General features: G+C 43.4%; 1 protein-coding gene across 4 annotated transcripts in view; it reads left to right on the top strand.

Annotated features, from left to right (window-relative positions):
• Positions 1-27,741, top strand: part of LOC121903690 (tetratricopeptide repeat protein 28-like) — a 168,546-nt gene that overhangs the window by 106,344 nt on the left and 34,461 nt on the right. For 3 of the 4 annotated variants that reach the window (XM_042420990.1, XM_042420989.1, XM_042420991.1), the window contains 2 exons: positions 1,348-1,478; positions 26,474-26,981. In XM_042420990.1, the coding sequence (XP_042276924.1) occupies positions 1,348-1,478; positions 26,474-26,981 (639 nt within the window). Of the gene's footprint in view, positions 1-1,347; positions 1,479-26,473; positions 26,982-27,741 lie in introns of those variants that run through there. The other variant, XM_042420992.1, reaches the window with a different exon arrangement.

The following is a 27,741-nucleotide window of genomic DNA, read 5'->3' as shown; positions in this document are numbered from 1 at the left end:
AATACACATGCACATATATTTAGCCATGCTAGTGATGTAGCTTGAATGATGGGAATATCTCATGGTCTGTCCACCACTTTGGTCCAGGCTGAAATATATATAATATAACTTTTGGATGCATTGCCAGGAAAATTTGTTCAGATGTTCATATGCTCATACAGTAGGATGAATCCTACTGACTTTTATGATCCCCTGACTTTTTATTTAGCGCCACTTTGAGGTTAACATTTGTAGTTAAATGTCTTGACAGCTGTTGGATAGATTGCCATGAAATTTGACATGAACAACATTTTGATAACTTTGGTGTGATCCCAACTTTTTGAGATCACACCATCATCAGGTCAAAGACATTTATTTGTCCAAAACTTTGTTTTATGAGCAAATGCTTACAAAACTAATGACATTTCCATCAGTCTCAGCTGTACTTTGTGTTTGATGCTAAAACATGCTAAAACTGTACACTAAGATGGTGAACATGGTAAAAAAAAAAGAAAAACCTTGCTAAACATCAGCATGTTAGCATTGGCAAAACTGATGTTAGCACAGCCTGATAGAGCCATTAAGATGGCTGGAGACTCTCACACTTGTATTATTCTTGTATATCTTGATTAAAGTGGGATACCAGTAGATTTTGTCAATGTTGGAATACAACCTTGCAGTGAAGGGAAAAAATGTTTAACTGGGACAGATTATTTTGTCCCTTTTGACATTTGAAAAATCTTATATCAAACTTCAAGGTAGTTTAAATCTGCAACACATTGACTAATTCAATCGTTTGCTCCAAAATTGATGCTACTTACTTACTTACTGTAAGTATAGATACACTGTATGAGTGTTAATAAAAGAGGAGGAGAGAAGGTTTAAAAAAAAGACAGTATTGGAAGAAAAAAAAAACCCAGAGTGGCACAGACTGGCTCCACTCTTCTCACCCCCACACAGTTTGACACATGACTGGGCAGAGCAGCTGGAGATAAGGAGCCGTGGTTCTCAGGTGGAGCGCAAGCAGAGACTCACGCTTAACTTTGGCCCTGTCTGTGGGGCCTCTCTGTCAGGCAGAAATAATAAGGCTTTCCCCTCTCACCCTCTGGAGCATTGAGATCAACACTACCAGCTGTCAGGGGCGCCGCTCTACTGTGGAGAACTTACAATGGCCACTTTCCCTTTTAAGGGTGCAGTGGCATGTCAGTAACATAGATGTGGTTCATCACATCGCTGTTCAACAGTGGCGGTGGGATGATGTGAAATAAACACCAGTTGCTTTGTAACCACATAGGCTCCACTGTAAATATTTTTCTTCTTTTTCTTTTTATTTCACTTGTAATCATTTTTTGGTGTTTTCCTCTTCAGGTGACCAAACAGGGGAATGCCGTGCTCATGGAAATTTAGGCTCGGCATTCTTCTCCAAGGGAAACTACCGTGAAGCATTGACCAACCATCGCAACCAGCTGGTTCTGGCCATGAAACTTAAGGACAGAGAGGTAAGACGCGCACACATAGTGGTGTTTGAAGGCAGTTACTGCAGTTTTGAAATGAATAGAGCAGCCTAACTGTCATTGCGGAGGACAATGAATCGAGGTTACCAAGTTTTTTTTTCCTGAGTCTCTTATCAGGTTGTAGGTGTGGGATAGTGCTGAGCCTAGCATTCCTCTGTTCTAGCTGTTTAGAGGGTATCTGAAGGGGGAGTCTGAAGGACGCAGAGATGCTGCTGCTCTTTGTCTATTTAAAAAACTGGGTGTCAAGTTGGTGTGGAGAACAAATGAAGGTGGGGGAGGAGAGAGAGTGAGGCAGTTGAAGGAAAGGCCAATTGGATAGCCTTAGCAGCTGGTTCCCCTTATTATCAATGCAAACCATTTATGCAGATATTATGCAGATGTTTATCTGGTTCATGTAGCAGTAAGTCTAGGACTTTGTAACATATGCCTGTTTTGGACTGTAATTTACACAGATTAAGTTGTTGGAATATGGGGCAGAGAGAGAAAAGGAGAGTGGGAGGGGAAAGAAGAACATGAATGAGAGGGAGGGAAATGAGCTGGACAGACCGATCCACTTTTCTTTACCGTTCTGTGCCCTCTTTCTCCCTTTCATTCTGTCTCCCACTTTCCTCTCTCTCTCCGCACGACCTCTGTGGTCATTGTTGGTGGGTGACAGGTGCTTGTTCCAACACAATTCCCGTCACACGAGGAGAAGAATGGCCTCCGTTTCCCCTTCATTCCTTATCCTCCCCACCAGACCGGCAGGCCTGCTTGTTTGTGTTCCCTGATATCAGGAGACATTTAAACAGTCCAGTCGAATGCAGCACAAAGCACCAGGATGAAACTAACGGTTGAAAAATGAGGCCAGAGTTCCCCTTGACATCTCACCCTCCCACAGTCTGAGGATATGTGCAGAGCAGAAGTATGATTATGAGTCTACAGACACCACTGCCAAAAACCTCTGTCATGTAATGAGGTTAGAGAGAGGAATGGGTGAGAGACATAGAGAACACATGCAAGGTCCTTAGTGTCTGCTGTGAGGGTTTGACTGCACTGCTCATGGTTGGCTGTAGCAGTATTTGTCCTGCCAAATGCCTGATTCAGTCCTTTAACTTGTTTGTGTGTGTGTGCAAGTCTGTATATGTCCACCACTGTAGCCAATACACACACTAATGGTATTTAAAGACATAGCAGTATAGTATCAGCATATCAGTATCAAGTTGCTATAATCCATAGAACAACATATCTTCAGCCACTGAGGCCAGTACTGCTCACATGTTGCTTCTTGGAGGAAGAAAATACCCAAAGTGCACCTCCATGCATATATATAAATGGCAAACGCCAGCATGTCCTGGGGGCCTGCTGCAGGTCATTGAACACCACTAATAGTTGCATCATATACAAAATGTCGCCGATTGGCCCTGCACAACCCACCCTACTGCTCCCCCCCCCTCTCCTCTTATTCCTCTGAAGGCCCCCTAATCAGAGTCATATGTGTGTCACACCACCTGGTCTCCCTCAGAACACACTGGAGCCTGGCGGATAGCTCATTACGGCTAGCCCTGTGTTTTTGTTTCTGATGTGGACTTTTTATCTGGCCTTTTTGAAGCTGAGGTCACTTCCTAGAGGCCGGGTACAGGATGTTGTTTCTGATTGGATTTCCAGCGTAGGTTTCTAGGAGTGTGGAGAAGACAGAGACTTCAAGAAAAGATGTGGCAACGATTCCAATCCTCAGTGATAGAGGAATATGTGCCATATGTGAATTGAAACAACTTTAATTAGAGTGCATTCTAGTTACTGAGAGTTTCCCTGTCGAGTCTTTAATGAAATCATATACATAGTGAGATATTTGATGTGATTAAAGGACCTGGTGGACCATGTGGCTTTGATATGACATGGGATGTGGGTTTTGATTCTGTTGCGCTTCAGGTTTTGATCGTGTGGGTAGAAAGCTTTCAAGATGATAACAGACACATTTAAATGAGCTCTATGAACGTGTTACAGTTAATGTGTGTGTGTGTGTAAGCAACCCTAGTCAGCCTTTTCATTGTCTGGCATTGGATAATTTTGCTACCTTTAAAGGAAAATTCGGTTCATTCCAACTCTTTTTTTTTGTCGTTTTGGCCATCATTCCTATCGGTTATAATAAGATTGAACTCATCAAGTTAATTGCTGTCATCTGGGCATGCAGTGATATCACTAAAAAGAGAGACAAATAGCACAAGTAACACAAATCCCCACATCAGACAAATGTACTTGGAAGAGAAAATGAAGGTGAGCAGTCAAATTACCCAAACTGTCTGTTGTAAACATCCATCACAGCTGACAGACTGACTTCCTGGTTTAACTTTGACTTACGGTTCTTACTATAGTTACACGCACGCACGCTTTTTCCTGTGCAATGTGGGAGTATCACTGACATTTCAGACGCTCATTTTCAGTTTTACATCCAAATAAAGTATCTCAAACTAAAGATAATATGGCTAAACTGTTGGCTTGTTTACAACCTGTCTGATTGTCCTGCTGCTCGTGTTTCTTCCCATGCAGGACTTTGTTGTAACCTTGTCACTGTCTTCCCAGATCTCACCAATTACTTGAGTAAAGCGTTGTCATAACCAATTGAAATAATGACTAAAACGCAGAAATGAGATCCAGTTGTGATAAACTGGAATGATTATTTAAAGCAGTGGTTCCCAAAGTGGGTGCTGCAGCACCCTGGGGTGCCGCCCATTGTTCATCTGTTGTGCGTTTAAAAATAACGTTTCACCACATTACAAAAATTTGCGACATTTACATTAATGACGTGTTATGTTACGTTTTTGAACATAACAAAAGAAAATAAATTAGCAATAAATATCGAAATCACCTTATTAAAAACTCGCAGCTGTAGTCGCAGCTGACAACTCACGGTTGCGGGTTGTCATAGTAACACAACACTCCCAAGCTTTCCAGCTCAGAATTTTGCAGGAGCTCAGTAGTCAGAAAAAAAGTGAGCATCACAGCAGCGATATCAAGATTTGAGATGCTACACAGAGCTCAAAGAAACTCTGAAACATCTCAGCTCTCAACACAGAAATGACTGAATCTGAGCCGAGAACTACTACAAAACTACTCGACTAACGGCTTAACGGACAGATTTTGGCTGCTTGTGGAATAAGGATATCCATCATTGTCTGTGGGCAGTCACTGTGGTGTTACATGCTCCCAAATTCATATTTGTGTGGCTCTCTCATCGCGGGTAAACAAGAAATCAGACGTCCTGTCAGTGGAGTCAGACCTGCAGGTTGTTCTCTTTCCACATCAACAGGTCACATTAAAACACCCAAAACCTTTTTTATAGATTTTGTTTATTTGTTTTTCCATGTACATCTTAAATAGAAGTTCATTTTAACTGAAGACAATGAAAGAAATACGTTTAATAAAGTATTTAACAATTATTCATTGTTTATTTTTAGCAAAATTATTTATCTGTAAATCTGCATCTGTTGGCTTTTATTCTGAGTGATTGAGAATGAGCCTATATTATTTAACTCCATATTGATATTATATTATATTATATTATATTATATTATATTATATTATATTATAAAAACTAATAACCTTCTATGTACATATAGGTGTGAGTTATATTGGGGTCTGGGTGCCATGAAGGGATGCTGTGGTCTAAAAAAGTTTGGAAAGCACTGATTTAATGAACTGTCATCTAATTCCTTAAAGGTAGTAATACAATACACTGTTTTCAGCGAGCAACATTTACTTTAGTGTGTCTGCTAATACTGATACTGATACCAAAACTAATACTAGCGGTTGTTAAACTCAAAGCTCTGGTTTACAAAAAGACTTCAGCTACTAGTCTCTTCTACATGGTGCACAGTGGCTTGTGTGTGATGAAGAACCAGAGAGAGACAAAAGACAGAGATCCCAGATGAGTGTTCTCCATAAATCAAGAGGCAGTACAGTACCTGGATCATGTTATATCAGTAAAGGAGCCATGCATGGGATTTCCTTTCATCTGCTAATAACTAAGGGGAAGAAAAAATCTCTGTTGTGACTATCCAAAACAGAGCAGCAAAAAAAAAGCAGGCCTATAGTGCTGGCCCCTTGCCTGTGACGGACCAGTGGACTCTGTGACACTAATAGATCGTCATGAATCAGACCAGGAGACTCATCTATAAAGATGGAGAACTGAAAAAAAAGCAAACAAAACGGGAAAGAAAGCTGAGCTGGGAAAAAGCTCAAAGAGTGAGTGCTCTGTCATCCGCGACTGGGAGCTGCGGTCCAAACCAGTGAGGTCATAGGCTAGCATGAAGTTAGTGTTTTTCTTTAACTCACTGCCTTTTGGAAATATCCTTAGCAGATTTTCAGCTGTCATATATACTGCAGATAGAACATAAACACACTCCCTAGTCTTTCTAGCTGTGTGTGTCTATTCCAACTTTTGTTTTTGTCCCAGTTTCCACACCTGGCTTTATCCAAGGCCTGCCATTAACCATCTTTAACAAAGGCCTTCTCTGTCATTCTGAAACAAAGCTGTTAAACTAGGTCTTTCCTCTCCAAACTCCCTTTCCCGTCCCCTCTGTTTGTCTGTGACGTTTTCGTCTTAAATAGTAGGTTTAACTAGAAGGAGGTAACCCCTAATTTGGGGTGTGAGTATTTAGGAGAAACTGAGGCGGGTTGGCAGTGGTGCAGTCTGTAATTATGTCTTGTGTGATGTTAAAATGAGTCTCCGCTGCCGACTCCCCCAACCCCAAGTTGAAATGGAAATCACGATCAGGGAAAAGTATAAAAGATACAAACAATGTTTTTTTCCGTAGGCTCTGCAGCTCCTCTCTGTCTCCTACCGCCACTCTATTTTTTAGCTCTGGCTTTGTTTATCTATGCTCTCTTTCCCTCTCGCTCCATCTGCCGAAAGGAATTTACTCAAACTTTGCCCCTCACTCTGAAAGTGACACGGACTATTTCATCATGGGTGTTTATCTTGCTGCTAGGTTGGGGCTATATGGATCCTGCTGGACCCTAGCTAGTTTAATGAGGCTGAGGGCTGAGAGATGAGCCACTAAATAAGGGGTGAGGAAGAGGGCTAAGTGTGGGTGTTCCTCTTGTCAGGGTCAGGGTTTGTCAGTGTTTGTCAGCACTCTCGCAGAGGAGGGGATCATTAAGGAGTCATTAGGGTATGGACATGTGCCTCCACAGCCTTTCTTGGGGCCCACACTAATAGAGGATGGCAGAGGGGGGGGGACTTGGCACCCCTGTCTCTTTTCTTCAGCCTCTACTGCTTGGCTGATTAAGAGGGAGGATTTTGGGATGATTAGAGGGGCTAATTTAGCTGAAATTCTGGGTGGGGGCAGGAAAGCGGCATCCGACTTAATAAAAGGCAACGCTTCTCTTGTTCGCTGTGCACACCTCTTAGGGAGAGGTAGTCTGTGAGTGCACTCAGCTGTTGATATTAGTTTTCTAGTAAAACCACTATGAACAGTACTACCACATACAGAAGTACCTGCTTCCTTGCCTCATGTTGTGCTAGACTGAGGCACAGAGCTAGCCGTGGTGCAGCAGCTCTAACAGCATGTCCAGCCCGCTGTGCCATAATGACACACAGGCTCTCCTCGGCCCAGTGGTTTAGAACCACTCTACAGCAGCTCGCTTAGCCATGAATCATGAGAGATGGACGGCAGGCATCAGCCAATGGGCCATGACCAGAACTGGGAAACAAGGATTTGTGTGTTTCTGAGTGTGTTTGTGTGTGTGTGTGCGCGTGTGTGTGTTTATTAATTGAAACACACATCTGTGTTCCTGTATTCCAATGTCATGTGAATGTGTCATGTGCTATACATGTGTATGTTTGTCTTGCAACACTTCAGTGTGTTTGCAAAGACATTTAAGCACATTTCTTTTAAGAACGTGTTATTAAAATGTACGTGTGTAAAATTATATATATGTAGGTTTGTTTGAAATGCCTTTGAGATTTATTGCTCTTGATTCGACTGCTGCATCACATACACATCATTTTTAGAAATCAGCAGATGAGCGTGTGTGTGTGTGCGTGTTAGTGAGAGAGCACGTGTGAATGTCTAACTGACGCCTGTGGCTGTGATTTGTGCTTGTACAGTGTAATGGTGTATGCACCGACTTAACATGTCCTGCAACATGCCGTCGACCCTGAACACGGAGCTCTTGCACACCAAAGTGTGTTCACGCACAGCGAAATCTCAGTTCATAAACATGTATTTCCAATGTGTGTGTGTGTGTTCGTACATGTACGCAAACACACACGCGTGTGCGCTGTGCATTTGCTGCATTGGAGGTGACGCAGCTTTGTGTCTCCCCCAGTGGAGCATTTGGAAGGTTGTCAGAGAGATGAATGACTGCCGTTATATCGACTACTGCTCCCTGCCTCTCTGCTGCCTCCTCCCTTTCTCCTTCCTCGGTGCCCCATGCTCCATTTCTCCTTTCAGCCACCCTTCCACATCACCTCCGCTTCCTTTTCTTTTCTTCTCTTCCATCTCACCCCTTTCCCACACCTCCTCTTCCCCCTCTCTTCATCAATTTTTTTTTTCCCTCTATAACCCTGTTTGTCTTATTCTTTCTCCATTTTATAGAAGCTCAGAGCATGTCACCATGTTGTTTGGTGGAATGGCCTTTAGAAAGAGCAGACACAGTCTAGTGTTAAAGGATTCATCGCCATCAGGGACCTGAATTTCAAATTGGATCTACAAAGCTGAACGTTAGCTGTATGGACTCTCCTACATTTGCTGATCAAACCATCAATACACAAGCATCACAAGCCCCACTGTTAATGCTACTCTAACAAGACCCTAATCTAAACACTGCAGTGCTTGTGTGGATTGAACTGCTCACAGTTGGGAAGTTGAGTAATTTATCTTGAATATTACACCTTGTCTATCTTTTCCCCCCCTGCTGCTGCAATCAATGGCAATACAGAGGGACAGATTAGATAACAAATAAACAGTGACATGGTCACAGGAGACTCCTTCACTTTCTGATATGCTGTTATGGTGCACTATATGATTATAGATGACAACTAGCAGATATATGGATAGTGTTCATCAGAGGGAGGAGGGGATCCAACGGGCTCCTCGGGGTTTCCACTGCACCACAGGACACCAAGTACACCATAGAGATTTTAATCATTAGGAAAATCAAATGTCCGATCATTAATCTTGGCAAAGGGATTTGATCACACGGTGAGAGGGATGAAGACCGAATGTGCCAACTCATCTTCCCTTGATAATGGCTGACGATAAGGGATGGAGCCTGATTAAAGGCGTCAGCCAGCGGAACGTGAGTTCACATGGCTTTGATTGAAATGAATTGCGTGTCAGTGTAGCCAACTGAAACACTCCCGCCTCCGTTTCTTCCCAGTGTTTTGAGGTGTCCCATTGTAGTTCTCACTTTCAGGAGAGCGTGCGAGTGGTCTGGAGAGGCTGGCTAATGTGTTGGCTTTCAACCTGCCTAATTAATTCATTATCTGATCTCATCAGCTTAATCCCTATTCCAGAGTCGGTGAGTCATTTTCATGTAAATTCTGATCACTGCCATCAAGGTTATCTCAGTGTTATTCACCAATGATCAGAAATGTCCAGACTCGGGGGCAGACCTCCCGGCTAAACGTGGCACTCCCTCCTCCTCCTCCTCCTCCCCTCCGGCCTCAGTCCAGCCCAGCCCTCATCCAGGCTGGCCAGAGAGCCATTTAAAGCTCTGGAACTGCATCCCTTTCTCCAGCCCGATCGATAGTGGAGCTGTCAGCAAGATGAATGGAGGCTTTAGGAAGTCCATTTTAATGAAGGAGAAGGATTTTTAAAAAAAAAAAAATCTCTGCGTACCTGAATGTGTGACAGGTACGTCAGAGGATGGTGTAACTTGAAAACAATGAGGAGAACACCGTCTCACTTACTGCTGAAATATTTATTAGATCATTACATTTTGGTCTATCTGACCTTCATCAGATATATGGGCAACATCACAACATTTATATATATATATGTGTGTGTGTGTGTGTGCGTATATATATATATATATTTATTAATACTGGGCACAGTTCCCACATTGGCAATTCCCGTTTGCAAGAGGACTTAAAAGAGTTTGTTGCTGGCTGTTCTGTGTTTTCTCATAGGAAACATTTGCATCGACTAAATGATCTCTAAATTTCGCCCCCATTTGTATACAAACAAAGGTGGGTCGTTAAAAATTTGGGATAAATCAGGGTCTGATTTTAGTACGTGCCAGTGTTTTAGAAATACTGACCTCACAAAATGATCGAGGAGAGTCGGTGGTACCTGATGATAGTCGGCTAGACCAAAACATTGTGATCTAATAAATATTTTAGCATTAAGCGAGATAGTGTGCAGGAGTTCTTCTCATTGTTTTCAATGAAGGATAAGGAGCAAGGGAAAGAGAGGTACTTGGAAAAGGGAGGAAGGGGGGAGCAAGAGAAGAGGGAGAGCCATAGCATAAGGTAATTACAAAGAGAAGGAAAGAAAAGGGAGAGCGAAAAGGAATGAGAGAGGCAGAGAAGGAATGTGTGTATGTGTTTATTGAACGTGTGTGCAGAATTATGTGTGTACTGTATAATATTGTCTCCAGTGGCAAGGGTTGGGGAGGGGTGGACTGGGTTGATTTAGCTACAGTAAGACCTATTTCGAGCTCAGCAGTGTGAAATGGCTCCTTAGATACAGTAACTTGTAAAGCACACCCCAACACAGAAACCTATATTAGTGGACTGAGGGGATTTCATCTGGCCGGCACACCAACACCACATCAAGTCCTCTGGCTCATGAATCATGTCAGCACCTCCGTGGTAAAAAGACATTGTTGTGACAAGGGAGAGCTACAAATCCAAGGCAACTCCCTCTGCAGCTGCCATCAACCAACACACTGGCTTGCATCCCAAGATTTGTGTACATTTGCATTTAGAAGGTGTCATCTGGAGCAGACATTAGACTTGGGGTTTTGTTGATGTTGTAGCTTGTTTGTTTTCAGCCTGTTTAATAGGCATTCTGAACTGATACCCCTTTTGTTGTACGTCAATATGCAGAAAAAGGCTGCATGCTAATTGGTGTTTAGGAGATGAGGTCAGAGGTTAGGGATAGCCGGTGGTACAGACCAACAATAACCTCTGGGCACTGCTCCAGCCGAAACCTGTTTTCATTCATTGGAGCAATTACTGGCCATGATTAGTCACTGAGACTTTGGGAATGAATGTCGATTTATGCATATAGCCAAATCATGACTCCAGCCAGCAGAGGTTCTGCATGTCAAGAGTGATCAGTACTCTGATACAACCACTGACTCCCAAACAGATGAGAGAAGAAACTGGTCTAAGTAGAAGAAACAACATTTAACACCTTATTTTTTTCACTTGGCTGTGTTGTCACTTATATCTGTCCTTCTGCTTCAAGGAGTAAGCTATTTGGGACTAGTAACCATAATGTTAGCTTCTTTGAACCTACCTTAAAGCAATTTACAGATTTACTTTCAGTGTCTTCTGACCTTAATTGTCTGGATTCAGTTACTCAAAAGTAAGCTGTAAATAATTATTCCAGAGATGATGACACTTAATATGCATGTGCAGTGTAAGTGCAAACGAAGGAAACACAGACCAATGCAAAGCAAAATCGCTTGACTTTACGTCCATATTCCTGTCATCAGTACATGAGACATTAAAAACACCCAGCACATTGACAGAGAAAGGAGGAGAAAGTTAATTCTCATGGTGCAGTATGTTTTCTGTACTTCCTCCCCTTTCTCCTTTCCCTGAAACAAGATGCGTTCTGGAGAAATGCCCTCCTCCTTTCTTTGCGCTCTCTCTTTCTCAGATCTTTGAAGAGTGAAGTCAAAGATAGGAACCAGATTAGTCCTCACCACTCTCGCCCATCTGTAAAATGGAGATGAGCTTGTCCTTAGAGATAAGGTGAAATTCAGATGGTGTAGTGGAGTTTCGGGGCTAGTCTGTGTGTATGGAGAATGGTTTCTGTATTACCAGGGAACACGGGGTCTCCCAGGGAAAGAGAGGTCAATGCAGCTACAAGCGTTTGATGTTTGCATTATATATAGCTGCAGCACACACTGTGATGTAGGAAACAGCATTTTTGCAGAGTGAGGAAATGGTCTTCTGCAAGACTCCCTGACATCACGCCAAAGTTGGGGATTATAGCTGCTCAGTTTGGCTGGGCTCGAGCCTCCTAACATCTATACGCTGAGACTTGCTCTCTTTCTCTTTCTCACTCCGTCTCCCCCCATTCTCATCTTTAGCTTTTGTCCCGAGTTACAGCAGTGTCAGCATTCTTGTCCCTGTGGCACAGTATCCAGACCTTCCCCACTCTCTCTTGGACAGGAGCCCTGTGTCTGTATGAGGAGGTGGAATGTGTCTTTGTGGAAAGCGCTCAGAGAAAGCAATAAAATGGAGAGAAAATACGAGGCCCCAAGTGAGTGAAATGAAAGTACTCCATCTTAGGAGGGGACAGAGGCCTACGGGTTCTGCTTATACTTGACCTTGCAGCACACACAGTATGGACTCTAAATAACAGTCTGAGACGGGCCTTAGCTAGCTACACATCAACCCCCGGAAAAAAAAAGCTCTTGAATGTGCTGTCTTTAATGGAGAAAGGGACCGAGTGGAATCAAGATTGTAAAATATTCAGTAGAGGGCCCAGAGGTAAAAAGACTGCTCTGGTATTTTATTGTAGCCAGGCTCAATTTTGAAAAGTTACTAGCTATGGCTGGGGCTGTCAGCAGATTTAATTGCAGCCATTGGCTTTAGCTTGTGGCAAGGTGTGGCCATCTCAGGTTGGAGGGATGTGGCTCTCTTGTGGTGCCACGCACACACACGAAATTGTGCACATACGTTGAATGGAGCTTTTTGCCGTTTTACGACTATAGACAAGGGTGTAGGCTTAGAAATGATGTGTAAATTACTGCATTGTTATTACTTAAAATCAGTTTCTTTGATAGAGATCTTGATACTGCTGATAGTGCTGTGATAAATAATGTATTTCCATCATTACTACACTGTACTTTACAGCCTCACATTTGATTGATTGGAGCGTGTTTTTTAGGGGGAATATTAACTGTGAATAAAAACCTATATTTTTAGTGGGATGATGGGGCTTTTTTTCAGCCCTGAGTATTACCTGCAGTCTTCCTCTCTAGCTCCATAAAGCCTCAACAACCTCCAGCATAAGAAACCCCAGATAAAACAAATCAGCAAATGACTCACTGCTGCTCGTAAAGATTACTGGTAAGAAGGCAACTCAGATGAGATTATGAACATTTTTATCAACTGGATTTTAACAGCTGGACAGTCAGACAAAAGAGATTTTAGTGAGTGAATAAAATTTGTAAAACGGTAAAGGTATGGCGGAGGATATTTCCCTCCCATACTGAGTGGAAATTACACCCTTAACTGTAGAAGTGATTCACAGTTTTATAATGTGCCTGCAAAATGGCCGTAATTGGTTCATAGAGTGTGTGTTTTGGTATCAACATCTGCAGACTGTACACAGCTGCTTGTGTGTATTAATTTTTAGTGATGAAGAAAGTGTTTGCTGTTGTGTGTGTGTGTGTGTGTGTGAGTATGTAATGAGTTGGGCATCTGCGAATATGTGCATGGGCACGTTTTTGACTTCATCGCCATTCAGAGAGGCTTAGCGTGATTAGAGTAGTGTGATCCTCTGAAGAGTTAATGATGAGAGAAGCAGTAGCTCCACAGAGGCCAATCACACACCAGCCTCTGACAGCATGCGGAGGCTTATCTTGGTCTATGCATTGTGTGTCTCTGTCTGTGTGCGCGCGGTTGTGTGCGCACCGCATGGATTTTAATGCGTGGGAACATATATGATGGGATTTCAGCTATCATTTCTCACATGATAGTGTTTGTTATCATCTATACTGAACACTATTAGAATATGCATGATTCCTTTGTCTGAATGTTTGACATTTGGGGGTTTATGGACATACAAAGCAGAATCCATAATCATATAGCTTCATTATGCTAGTGTCAGACATGGATCCAGCACAGGAGGGGCCCTTGGTACCTCCGGGTCTAGTTCAGGGCTGCACGGCACACTGAAGAAGGCCGATGGCGGTTTCCTCCTCCCCACACTCCAGGGGACTGACTGACAGGTTTAATGACACTGTCGGGGTTACAGCACGTCTCCAACTCATTTTCGAATGTGATTGAAGTTCGCAGTGGGTAGCTTTTCATCAGTGCTGAGCAGACAAAAGGGACCTTTTCAGTGTTGTCTTTGTATTTGTGTGCAGTTTGTGTGTTTGCACATGTACGCCTGCAGCTCCGAGGAGATGCACAAGAGAAAAAATCGCTTTATGGCTGTTACCCGGGCTATGTCGGAATCTCACGTTCCCAGAGATGATGAGTTTTGTATGGGCTTGTCTCCAGTGTGTACTCCGCTTGTTTATAGCATACCATATATATACACACTGATGTACTTGCAGACAGACACTAAACAGAGGAGTCTGTACAAATAGGATTTTATGTCTGGGTCAGTGTGTCATTAAAGCAGGATATCTTTGTGTAGTAGGGCTGGGAGATATAAACCATGTATACACTCATCATGATATCAAATTGAAACAGTAAGAAAGATTGAAACGTCAATTTAACTGTTGATAGGAAACATTGACTGACAATGCACAACAGCCAATCAAATCACAGGAAAAAAAGGTATGGAACAATCATATGGCAGTATTTTAAGAACAAAACAGCCCACACCAACAACAGGGTTGGTTGACTTAGCTGAACAAACCACATGCTACTGTTTTGATCATACAAAAGATAGAAAAGACGTCAGTGGTGCGGCAGTGCTTCGGCCACTTAAAGTCCAACTCGCAACAGAGCGGAGCTTATATCATAACATCTCCCAAAAAACATGTGCCAACTAAAACGGGAAATACCACAAACTTATTTCATCAAACACTGAGCTTCATGAAAGAACATTTTTGTATTTTTATCCTAAAAGTTACATTGTTTTGTGAGGTTTGCTCATACGAACGTTCCAAGTCGGATTCAACAAATTCTCTTACTTGCCTGAACTGGTCTTAAATTGCTCATATCATCCCGATACTGCCACCTGTTCACGAGGAGGTGCGTGTTTGTGAGATGTGATCATTAGCATAATCCACGCTCCCTAAAATGACCATATAAGGCTCCATGCTCTGTTTTGTGGGTGAGTTTCATTCACAAAAAAAGAATAAAAACACAGCACTGCTTTAAGTTCTGCCTTCAGAAATCAGCAGACAAAAACATAACAAATTTAGACAGTGACAGTAGTAGGGGACCCAAAACAATTAGAAAATATGAATCCAGCTGCCAACGATGTGTCATCAGAGGAGCGCTGCGCTGGGACAGAAATAAAAGAGGGAATGCTTTGATGTGAAGTTAGATGCTAAAAAAATGTCTTTCTAAAGCAAAGTGGTCTGTGATGGGAGGCGGTCAAGGGAAGTGACAGTCACAGAGATATTAGAGGAGATAATATTATAGTCTACAGGTGATGTAACACTGTTAGCTGCAATACAGGATGATAGTGAACAGAGACCTGCAGAGAGACACAGAGGCAGCTGTCAGAGTGAGAGAAGTTTCCTAGTAAATACTGAAATGTAGAAGTTGCTGCACCAAAATATGCCAATATAAATCTAAAAAAAACCTTTCAGTAAATTGGCAGCCATGATCCTGAGCCATGATGATGATGTTTTATATACAGTATTTATTTTTTTGTTAATTTTGGTATCATAATTAAACTCCAAATTCATTCAGATTAGGACGTTATAATTGTGAGTCCAACAAGTGTTTCTCCCCTGTTAAAAACAAGGCAGAGACGATCTATTCATGACACGTAGAACAGGTCTGTACCGCTCGTACATTTCATTCTGCTCAGAGAAAAGTCCCAGCAACAAACTGTCCTGTTGGCATTTTCTAGCATTACACCATAAGACAAAAACGCAAAAAGACACACAGACATAACACATGCTGTTGCTTTTTTCATTGCAAAAGGATTCAGGAGGCTAATCAAAGTAATGGACCTGAAAGCTGAAAGAAAAGCAAAGAGTTTGTTCTGACTTTGCATTTTTGGATACCAAATTTGTGTAAGTGTATTATTTAGTGCCCTGTAATGCTTGAATGCTGTTTTAAAACAGAGCTTATATTGAGAAGATTTAATTTATTTAATAGAATTAATTTTCTGTTTGCAGCCCATATAATTCTTGGACATTTTTCACATTCTGAAACTGCTTAAGGGAAATCCTAACAGAATTTTAAGTTTAAAGGGACCTTAAAGTTAAAAAATATTAACTTGATTCATATCGTAATATCGGGATCAATTTTTTTAGTATCCAAATTAAAAAAGAAACCAATTATCAACAAAAAAAAAATCAAAGAGAACATTGTCAGAGCCTTATTGGATAGCTAAAGTGCAATTCAACATACAGTACGGGAAGTGTTATGTAAAGTCTCCAGTGTACAAAGAAAATGTGTCCATTGGCTGTACTTCTCAGCTGACTCCTGCTAGGCTCTGGTTACAGTCCACCTTAGTTTAGGCTCGAGCCATTCGCGGCTGCAGATGTGGGATGAGTCATGTAATAGTTGTTGGTGTTGGCTCAGCTGTACTTCTAACCCCCTCCTCCTTCCCACCCTTCCTTTCTCATTTCCACCCCTTTCCTTTCTCCCTTTTTCTTAGGCCCTCTAAACTAGCCCGCTCGCCTTTTGTTAAGCAGCAGTAGGGCATGTTATGGCTGTGAAGCCTGCATCCTGTCACTTAATGGCAGCACAAAAGTGGCCTGTGATTGCTCCATCACTCCAGTGTGAAGAGGCCAATCTAATGCAGACAGAAATCCACTTTGTTTGAAGCCACACTGGTGTTTTTCCTATCATTCTCGCTCTTGACTGGTGGAAATAGAATCCAATTGGTGCCTCTGAGTCAGCTGACACTCTTCAGCTCTTGCTCAGCATACAAAGTTTCCCCCCCACCTGCAGCACCTTCTTTTTCAGCTTCAGCTTGTCCTCAGTGGGGAGAGTTTAGCAGAGCCAAGTATTCCTCCTACGCTGGCAAATCCCCCTTCTTACATTGCGTGACCTGAACACAACAGGCATTCCAGAAAAATCAGGCCTTCAAATTCCAACACACTCCCTGCAGAGTGTTTGGTAAACATATTCCCCTCTCTGCTCTCTGTCTCTTTCTAGCTCTGCCTCCTTATTCCCTGAACACCCTTTTCCCTGCTTATATCTTTCTCTATTAGGATGTGTTGTTCTCTTTTCCCTCAGAAGACTTTTGTAAAAAAATAGGAGACACAGATGTGTGTTTGTGTGCATGTGTGTGTGTTTTCTTTTTTTTTTTGTGGGTACAGGGTGGAGCAGAAAGCAGCACTAAGCGAATGTGCATCTCAGGTGGCTTGGCTGAGATGCCAACTTAATTTGTGGCTGAAGGGCTGTAACAAAAGCCAATCACCCTTCCACTCTGGCTTCTATTCTGCCATGGGCGAGAGATACAATCAGGGCCCCTGCTAGCAACTATTTACCCTCCCTGTCAATCAGAGTCCTGTGGCGTGTGCTCACAGCCACAGGCAGCACTGGCAGGTGGCCCGGCATCTCCCAGAAAACATGTCTTAAAAGCAACAATTATTTCCCGATCGTCCCTTCCTGTCTCATCTGCACCACACCCCACACCACACAACCTGGCCCGCCCTTGATGTCTCATCTGCCGTCATCTTTCTCCTTCTGTCTGCCTGCTTCTCGGTAGTCCATAGTGCCTTCAAATGAATGGCATTAGTGGAGCTCTGCTGTACTGTTTTGGGAAATTTGGGTCTTAAGGAAACTAATTAGGCAATACTGGTTTTGATCCCTCTGCCTTTACACACATACACACACACACACACACCACACACACACATTATATTCAAAATAGGAACACACTTCCCCCCCAGTAGGCGGATGTGTCTTGCATGGGACATGGAAAGGAATGTTCCTGGGATTTGGTTTCCATCATGGGAGCTTACTATCCTCATGGTCTTAAATCTCCGTCGCAGTGGGAGGTGGTGTGTGCACACATGTGCCTTTGTGCATGTGTGTGTGTGTATGTGCGCATATGTGCATATGCATAGTGTGTTTATGGATGTGATAATACAGCCCAGTAGTGAGATCCTCTTTTTAGTCTTTATCAGTCGGACCAGTTCTGTCCTCCTGAGGCTAAAAGCGAAGGACCCAGTGGTGCTGAAAGCTTTGGGTTATTCTGGCGTAGCTTGGAGGAGCCACAGTCTATGAAGCAGCGAGGTGCGGAGGTGCTTTGGAGGGACAGCCCCATCGTTTGATCCCACCAAGTGCTGGTGATGATGCTGTGTTCCGCAGGCTGCCCAGGCCACAGTAGCCACCCTCACCAGGCTTGTAATTACATTTGGGGAATAAAAGCACAGAGGGAGGAAGGGATTTAAACGGCTTGTGTGCCGGGCTGGAGGTAGAACGAGGTCCTTTCGCTCTCTCAGCTGCACGTCATTGTGGATTTATTTGCCCGACACTACAGAGCATGATGACAAGAGTCAGTATAAGGCATGATTGAGCTGGCTATTTAACTTACAGGTGAGAGATGAGAGCCTGTTTTGATGGAGGCCGTATTTTTTATTTTTTTTTTGCAGTTGTCGGCTCTGATTTTTTTTTTTTTTTCATAGAGGCTACAGAAGAGCATAAGCACCCATCAGAAATGTAGTTTCTGGCCACCTGATAAATGTAATTCCAATATTCACGCTTTAGCTTGTAGTTCTCTGCTCCACCAACTCCTGGGATAGGCATCTAGCTCTTTAGCTGTTAGTCACTAACTATTTGTTGCCTGTTTGGTGATGCACAGTTAGCAACAGTGGGTGTATCAGAGCTAAAACAATGAGCTAAAAGAGGCTAAAGAGCTCTGTAGAGCTGAGTTTGACAGCTCTCTGTGTAGTGACAATTGCACATTACACACAGTCTTTTGATTTTGAGAACAACTTCCTCTAACTCATAATTAAAGCAAAACTACAGCCTTCTGTCTTGTGGCAGTGACCAGTTTATTATGTCAACCAGGAACCAGGAAAGCAATATAACCTCTCTTTCACTACTGTTGACCTGATACTGAGGTGACAGAGGTGGGAATAGACCAATTTAAATCAGACAACACATGCAGTGCTTTTTCCTCTACAATTCCTGTCTGTAGGTCTGGACATTTTATACATTTCATATCATTTCAGATATCAGAAAAAAAAACTGGGAATGAGACAAAATACATACAAGTAAACACTTAGAACTTGTTTTATAACCAATCTCACTATCCCACTTCCAACATTGCTTTGGACTCATGGTCACTTTGTGAAGCTCAACTTTTCATATCACAAAAGAAAAACACAGTTAAAAACAAAGCAATTGAAAGCAGCCATGCATCCTTCTATTTCACACAAATCTGATTTGGTCAGAACCCATTAGGCATGAGTTACTTGCTGTTGCAGATGGATTAGAGGAGAGCAGCACACATGCTCTGTCTCCCTTCTCAAAGAGAACTGTGAGGTGCTGAGGGTCTGGACATTTGGTTGTCACTCTTCATTTATTTCATTGTGTCAAGCTGCTCCAGGCAACAGCTCTGCCCAGCTCATATTGATCCAGGTCCTCAGACCTTAACCTATGTTCTCTTATCTCTCCTCTCCTCTCCTCTCCTCTCCTCTGCCACCTAGCAATATGGAATTTTTCATCTACTGTTTGACTATGTAGTCCTGCATGTCAGGCATGATTCGTCCAGCTGTGTGGGCTGACATGGACGGCGCCTCCCTCGCATGGGCCTCCAAAATGCCCTTGAATAACCCTGGAGTCCTACGTCCTTGGATTGACTGCCCGACTTCCTGCTGAATGCTCTCATATGCAAGCGGGGGCCTGCAAGCTATGCTATATTTGGCACTGTGTCCTCAGACCCAGCAGGAAGCCATAACAACAGCTAATTAGCTTTCAATGGATAGGCTTTGAAAATGACGTTGTATCATCATCCCTTTTTATGTAACTTTAGAATCTTGGCATGTTACTTTTCCCACCTGCACAACCTTTTGATCGCTACATTTGTCTTGCTCTAGCTCAAAAGATTTCTGTTGCTAACAGGTAGCCCGATCTGAATACTCATTTCTGATCACATTCAGCAGCATCACTTTAACTGCTCCAAACCCTTATTAGTGTTTGAAGACCGGGTTATCCACTCTACATAGCATTATGCGCCTCTCTCTACTTTGTCCGTATAGCTCGGGGCCTTGCAAAGTGGCAAACCTTGATGTTTACCTCAAACCCCTCCTGGAATGACTTTCAAACACTACTGTGATTTCCCCTTCTGTCACCACAAGGTCTCTCAAGAATTGATTCCCTGCACCAGCAGGCATCACACAGTTATGCCTGTGGAGATTTGACTTTAGTACAGAAATAAACAGGAGCCCCGTGCAGCCCTTCAAGGCTTTTCTCTGATTTAGAGTACATTAAGATTCATTCACAGTGCCCTGCTTCCCCGGTGTGCCACCTCTTCAATTTCCTCCTCAACCCGACTTTAGATTCATGTGTTTATATCAGAAGGCAGGAGGGCTGTTTTTGCATTTGAACAATGCTGACATCCTGTCACAGGGGACGAGCGTTGTTACTGAAGGTAGGGGCTGCAGGGGGGGGCTGGAAAGGTGGAGCCAAGACCCTCGCTCAGTTACCGTGCCGCCCTCCCTCTCTTTTCTTCACTTAACATTTGGCCGTTTCTATAAACCGTGTTTTGTCTAGCGTATTGTCAGAGAGAGAGCTTGAAATATCACACCCCACCCCACCCCCCCACCCCCATCTCCCCACTTGAAGGGAACAGTCAAATTTTCCACCAACACCAATGGAGACTGTCAGATCCAATTTTACTCTGCGCCTCGTGTGTTTCTTCTTCTCGGCTGCCTGTTTGCCACTCCCGCAATATAGCCTCAAACACACACACAAGCACAAAGGCAAAAATATGGTCACACACACACACACACACACACACAGGCAGAGCCCACAAAGCCTTGGGATACGTTTGGCATATTTGTGTATTACTTTGTGTCCCTGTGTAAGGATGTGTGGGTGAATGTATACTGGGTCTCTGGAGTAACCACAAATGATCTTCCATTTGCCTGGCACCACTGCACAGACTACCCACAGCTCCGACACGAGAAAAGGTATTTTCACAAGCAAAAGCATCGCCTGCACTGCAGCTTGTCTGTGTGACTAGTTTACTTCATGCGATGCTGCACGGGTGTTTGCGCGTCTACGTGCTTGTTTCCGAGTGTACAGTATATGTGGATGTGTGAGTGTGTGACCGTTTGAGCGGCAGACAGTCTGACAGACAGCGTAGTAGCTGTCACGAGTGCCCTTACCCGTAGCTTGACCTTTAGTGACAATCAATCCTTTGTGAACATGTCCTGTGAAGGCTAAAGGAATTATCAAGCTACAAGCCGTCTGGCGTCATTTATCTACAAGCCTGAGGTCACACAGGTCACAGAGAAACAAGTGGCTCCACTGGTATCTCATCACTGTTAATAGATCAGATTAGCTCAGATGATTGATTAAAGAAATTGGTTAACAGCCAGGTTAATTATGATATCTGTGTTTATTGTTCCGCTTCTGAAAAAGAAAAACAACATTTCCATGAGTACGCGGTCCAAAATAAGGCATACATGAGCACGCCGCCTGTTTTGCAGTCATCTGTGATTTTGAAAACAACAGTTATGACTCTCATGAATATTATTTCAGAACTTGGAAAGGTAAAGAGAAAGGGGTCTGTAATTTGGCTCCAGAGGAAGCAACATTGGATTCAACTCGGCCTGTGCCAGCCACAGTGGACCACTGATTGCTGTTTGTGTGTGTGTGTGTGCACGTGTATGCTTGTGAGTGTGTGTATGAAAGAGAGCAATCAGGCACAGCTGTACCTGCCCTCGCTTGGCGGAGCACAGCGTTTTCCTGCTTAAAAAAGCAGAAGGTTTTGATATGGCAGAGAGGCAGTCATTTGGCTGATCTAATGGTGGCTCCCATAGGATCCATATCTGTGTGCAAATACCGAGCGAGGAAAGCGAATGGAGTATACACCCATAAAACCAGCTGAATATTTTATCATATCCATCCCCACCCCCCAGCCTCCACACTGACATCACCAGAACGCTCCCTCTCCGCTACAGTCTTTTCCCACTCGTTTATGCACACACGCACACACACGCATGATCTTTTTGCACATGAACGCACAGACGAGAGCGTGTACCTGCAGAAAGCATCATTCAAGCTTCTTCTGAGAGCATCTTTGACTGGTCTGTTCAGACTCTGATTTTATTACAGTTGAGATGTTTCCTTTTTTGTCAAAAATGCATCTCAGATCTAAAGACATCCTCAACCTGGGGATGTCTCTGGCATTCTCTCCTCTCATCTTTCAAATACAATCTCTCCCGTAGCCTTTTATCTGCCCCCCCTCCCACCCCGACACACACACACACACACACACACACCTTCCCTCCCCCCTTCCTCCCCCCACCCTGCTCTCCCCCACGCCCCACTCCCTCCAGTGTGCAGTTGTGTTCCCTGCCAGCCAGCTCCTGTTGCTGCTCAAGCCCAGCTCGTTAAGAGAAACACTGGTGCATGGTCCCCCTCACCTTCCCCCTGCACTGCCTTTTAATTAGACAGCTGTTTGTGTGTGTGTGTGTGTGTGTGTGCGTGCATGTGTGCGTGCATGCATGTATGTGTGTATGTGTGTATGTGTTTGTATGGAGGGCTGGGGTGTTTTCAGTCACATGAGTCATCTTTTTGAAGTGATTGGTATTACAGTGGCTTGCTGCTTTCTCTGATGTTCAACCGAGGCATTAAGTTGCAGTGTGCACTCACACTCTGTGTAGCTTTTGGCACAAATATTTTTCTCCTGGTTCATTTTAATGAATTTAAACATTGCGGTTGCAAAATTTAGCTGGTTTTTAAGTGCTGAAACAATTGATCGATTAATTAGTCAATGGACGGAAAACAATTTGTATTATTGATCAAGCATTTGATTAAGTGTTTAAGACATTGACAAACATTTGCTGGTTCCAGCTTTTTTAAGTGTCTGTTCTGTTTCATTGTAAATTTAAATTCTTGAGGTTGTGAACCGATAAAAAAGCAATTTGAAGACCTCACCTTGGGCTCTGGGAACTCGTGTAGTGTCTTTCTCTCACTATTTTATGGCATTTTATAGGCTATGCTATTCATTTATTAATCGGAAAAAAATCAAGATATTGTAATATGTGCTATATAATTTATTATAATTGATTTTTTTTGTTTTGTTTTTGTGGTAATTTAGGTATTATATTGATTATTGCAAAGTGAAAACAGTTGGTGCATGTGTCTGCACTCATAGTCTAAAATGGTATTGGTACAGTGAAAGACGGCCATGTTCCCACCTCTGTCGTAATGGAATCAAACCTGTTCTTCATCCCCTCCTGTCGAGAGAGAGAGTGACTCCTCTCTTCTACCATATAATCCCATTAACAGCACTTTACTGGCCTTCCTTGCTGCAGGACATGCTGTTTGGACAGAGGGGCAAACTCCGGGCTCTTTAACACCTTACATCTCCCAAACTTGCCTCTTTCTCTCACTCTCTCTCTCTCTCTCACACACACACACACACTCTCTCACTCATCCACTTTCTATTTCTTTCTCAATGGTTCCCTAAGGTTATAGCAAAAATAATGGGTATGTTGACATCTCTGGAATGATCTTACTTACATTTTTCCGGTGACCAGAGGTTATGTATACTTATGTATTTGGAACCTCCATCTTCCTAACATTAGTTTTAACCAGGTTGTAAATTTAGGGTTAATTCCAGACCTTGCTAATCTCTTTTCATTTGGAATGTGTTAATCCATGTCAGTGGAGACGTGTGGCTCTTAGAAAATACAGCTAGCAAGTGTAGTCGAAGAAGCAACGTCTTTTTACATGAGAACGGTTGTTGTTAGAGCAGTCGATGCTTGTATGTACACTCGTCCGTGCCTTTGTTTGCCTACATCTGTCCACTCAAGAGGAGGTTCAACACTCGTGTTGATGAGCATAGTGGTGGTTGTCTGTTAGGCCCTAATCCATCCATTTACATCACCATGACAACCAGGCTTGTCCCATAAGCTCTGCCAGTCCGTGATGATAGCCTTGGTTGTTTGAAGTATATCAGAGCTCATAGGTCCAAAGTGAAATAAGGAGGATTTTCAAAGGCATATTCACACAGCTGCGAGGCGAGGCACAACCACATAGCTCAACACAGCAGTGAAGTGGTGGGCAGCACTCTGCTGTTCCACAGTAAGAAATAAAACACACACCAGGGGCTCAGAGTCACAGAACTCACATACCACCAAGCCCAGCCATCAAGAGCCGCTCTGCTGCATGACATAAGGCGGTAATTATGCTAAGTACAATACATTACCTCTAGCATGTGCTATGAAAGCAGCCATTCCTCTAATGTGCTGCAGAATATAAACATACTTAGTAGAGGAGGCTGACGGAGGAGAATCAGCGAGGAATCCTAAACCACTGTCCTTGTCAGAGGAAAGAAATGGAATAATGTTGTTGGAGCCAAAGCATTTCTGATTAACATGTCATCTCAGCCCTCCCCTGCTGCCTCCCTTCTCCTTTTCTCCTCTCTCCCAGGCAGAACTAGTTTACCTTTCATTAGGAGACCCTCGGTGCAAAATGTGTTTGCTGATAAGAGCCAGCGGTTTATCAACAGTTTATAAAGGATGGCGTTAGGATTAATCAAATCAGCACACATCCGGAGAAGGGCTGGACTCTGTAAACACAATCAGATCTGACTCCGCAGACGGATCGAGAGAAGTGGGGGAGAGAGAGAGAGAGAGTAAGAACAGGGAAGGAGGAAAGATAAGTGAGGAGAAGAATTGGAATCAAATTAGAATGAAGTCAATTTGGCAGAAATTATGTATTTCAGGCAATTATTTCTCTCCCAAACGGAATGTTATTTTGCGATACTGGTGGGGACTCAAAATGAGCAGCGGTGGGAGAGGGCTGCAGTCAGAAGTGAGAGAGATATGGTCCCAGTGTCTGTCCCTGAGCCAAACACAGTGCATCCTCTGTGACTGGCAAGGCTGGCTCCTCATTATCTGCCTATCTTGGCTTCCATCTGAGGAGAAAACGCAGCGTTGCAGTCTCACTTTAGAGGGACACTGATCACAAGAGCAACTCATCTCAACTGGAGAAAGATTGCACTCCCCCTCTTGCTTTCTTCCTCTCTTTGTGTCTCCCGCCGCACTCGGTTGAAGACAGACAGAGATGAGGAATCCTCTCTGTTTTCTGCTCAGAAAAGTGGAAGTTTGAGTCGGAGAGATGGAGCGAAGCTTCAAAAGGCACATGTAATTGAGCAGCCCTAGATAGGCTATCAGGGAACATGAAACAGCAACAGTTGTGACGGAGGGTAATTGCCTCCCTGGGCCCGTATAATGCCTTGTCGAGTCTTTAAACTTGAGCAAACTGCTGGAAGTCCTTATGTCAGCAGGTAATTGGTTCCAGGCATCAGCAGCTATGTGAAATGAAGGAAAGATAGCTAGGTGGGGTGTATATGTGCATTTAGAAAAAGAACGCATGAAAGAAAGAAAAGTGTTTGTCTTTATAAGCGTCTTTGGGAGCGTTCTGTTGTATTGATTTTTTTTCTGAACAATGTACTTTGCTTTTCATTTATTCAGAGGGCTCAATATTTTCATTATGTGGCGCTAGAGCGAAGTAAAAATATCTCCTGCACTCTGCGGGCACATTTCTTTAAATTACATCTTGATGTATTTGTGGAATAATATCTATGTAAATTTGGTATTCAAGATGGTGGTGCTCATGCCTCCTCTGAGGCCCATTGCATGGATTAGTGGCCAGTTTTGGAACGTATGGATATTAAAACTGATTTCATAAACATCTTAGAGCAAAAACTACATTGAGTAGTTCATTCTTCACTGTAGCTGACTTTGACTTTCTAGTTGCCCAGCTCTAAATGCCCCCAAGATGACCCAGGACATCCCTGCTGCTGAGGCTCCAAGCTAGACAAGATGGGCAGTACTGTGGCCTTCACCGTCAGAGTGTCTGTGCCCTTTGCTGGCCTCTATCCAGCCCCCTTCCTGGCTGGAGGATGGAGAGTGGGACCTTAGGAAGGAGATGCTTTATTAGCTGGTCCTGCATGATTAATTGAACATCTGTTCACACACAGACAGCTGACCCCAATTCCCAGCTGTTTACCCTCTGTATAAACAGTTAATAAGCGTGCAGTGAATGTGTCACATAGGAGGTCAAGACTGCGTTTTCTGAAAACTCTCCATTTTTACTGCTAAACCTCTCCTTTTTGCATTTGTACCCAGCGTGCTCCGCAGTTCTAGTTTCACAGGTGGACAGCGCTTGAGAAAATAGAAGATGGAGTAGATGAGAATATACAGAATGTTGTTTTCTATGTTTTTTTTTAGCTGAGAGAGGTCTTGCCAGCAGTCAGTCAGTCAGCCAGTTGGCCCCCCACAGCTCTGGTGTGAAGCTAAAACCCCTCTCCTCACCCGCCTGATTAGCGCTGTCTTTGTTCCGTTGATGGTGGCACGCCATGAAGCAGGATTGCAGTGGGCAAACTGACGGCTTTAAAACAAGCCTGCCGCTGCGCTGATCTGCATCACACTTTACCCCCCTCCTTGCTTAGCAAAGATGAAATCAAATCAGTTTTTTTTTTTTGTTTGGTCTCTGAGCAGTAAGCCTCCTAAGAGATTTGGGAATTTTGATATATTTTTTTATTTTTTTTCCCCTCCATTTGATGTACAGTATTACTGGCTAAAGGGATGTTTAAGTGTGGGTGGGGAATCTGTGATGCAAAGGCAACAAAATGGCTCACTGTTGATGGAATGTGGGTATAATTAATAGGCTTATTTTGAGATTTTTTTCATTTGCCTACAGTTTATTACCTTTTTTTCTTACTCTTTCTGTCTTTCTCTTTCTTTATCCACAGGCTGCTTCAATGGCCCTGAGCAGCTTGGGCCATGTATATACAGCCATAGGAGACTATCCAAACGCCCTGGCCAGCCACAAGCAGTGTGTCCTGCTGGCCAAGCAGTCCAAGGATCAGCTGTCTGAAGCTCGAGAGCTGGGAAACATGGGGGCCGTCTACATCGCTATGGGAGACTTTGACAATGCTGTCCAATGCCATGAGCAGCACCTGGGCATTGCCAAAGCCCTGGAAAATAAACGAGAGGAAGCTCGGGCGTATAGTAACCTTGGCAGTGCCTACCACTACCACCGTAACTTTGACAAGGCCATGTCCTACCATACTCATGTACTGGAGCTCGCCCAGGAACTGGAGGAAAAGTCCATCGAGATGAGAGCCTACGCAGGACTGGGTCACGCTGCCCGCTGCATGCAGGACTTGGAGAGGGCCAAGCAGTACCATGAACAGCAGCTGTCTATAGCTGAGGGTTTGAAGGACAGGGCCGCAGAAGGAAGGGCCTCCTCCAATCTGGGTATGTATGCAAAATACAGAGGGCTTTAAAAATAACAGCTGTTAGGTGAGGAGAACATACTGTAGACCACAGTTATTAATGTTTCTGCACTGTTATTGTGATGTATTGAATATAATATGAAACATTGATAAAATATGTCAGTTTACTCAGTGGTAAAATAAGGGTCCCTTAAGGAAAAAGGTTGGGAACCACAGCTGTACACAACAGAAGTCTTCCGTATGTTCCTGGCAGAGCATTTTGCTCCGGTGCTTTATGCTAACATTTTAGCATCCACTGTGTTGAATGATAGCAGACCGTTAGCATACACTCGAAATAGAGAACGTAATAAGTACTTCCAAAGTTAAATTGAAGTGATTGCAGATATAATTTAGCTAAGTCTTGCACTAATATTGTTGAATACGGTCAGTCTGCTTAATGTAGATAATGCTAATTGTCTCTATCGGTCAAAATTGTCAGTGCTAAAAGAAAAAAAAGTGAGAGTTGAGCCCTAGTTTGAATTTCCTGGCTACACTTGATTGATTGAGTGAACTTTCTCATCACAGTCGATCAGTGTCACAAATCATCTTGAATCATCTTCTGTCACTGAACATCCCAAATGAAAATCCACTCAGAGCGTGTACAATATCTAGTGAATGTACAGTATGTCTTCCTTTGAAGTTCCCCTTTGTCCCTAGCAACGGAGGACAATGTGAAGGTTTGAGTTCAGAAGCAGACACACATAAGTCTGCTGTATGTCTTTGTGCATTCTCAGAGATAGGGA

Source organism: Thunnus maccoyii, chromosome 9 (assembly GCF_910596095.1).
Source record: "Thunnus maccoyii chromosome 9, fThuMac1.1, whole genome shotgun sequence".
Lineage (NCBI taxonomy): Eukaryota > Metazoa > Chordata > Actinopteri > Scombriformes > Scombridae > Thunnus > Thunnus maccoyii.
The sequence above is the reverse complement of the archived record's forward strand: the minus strand, read 5'-3'. Positions and strand labels throughout refer to the sequence as shown.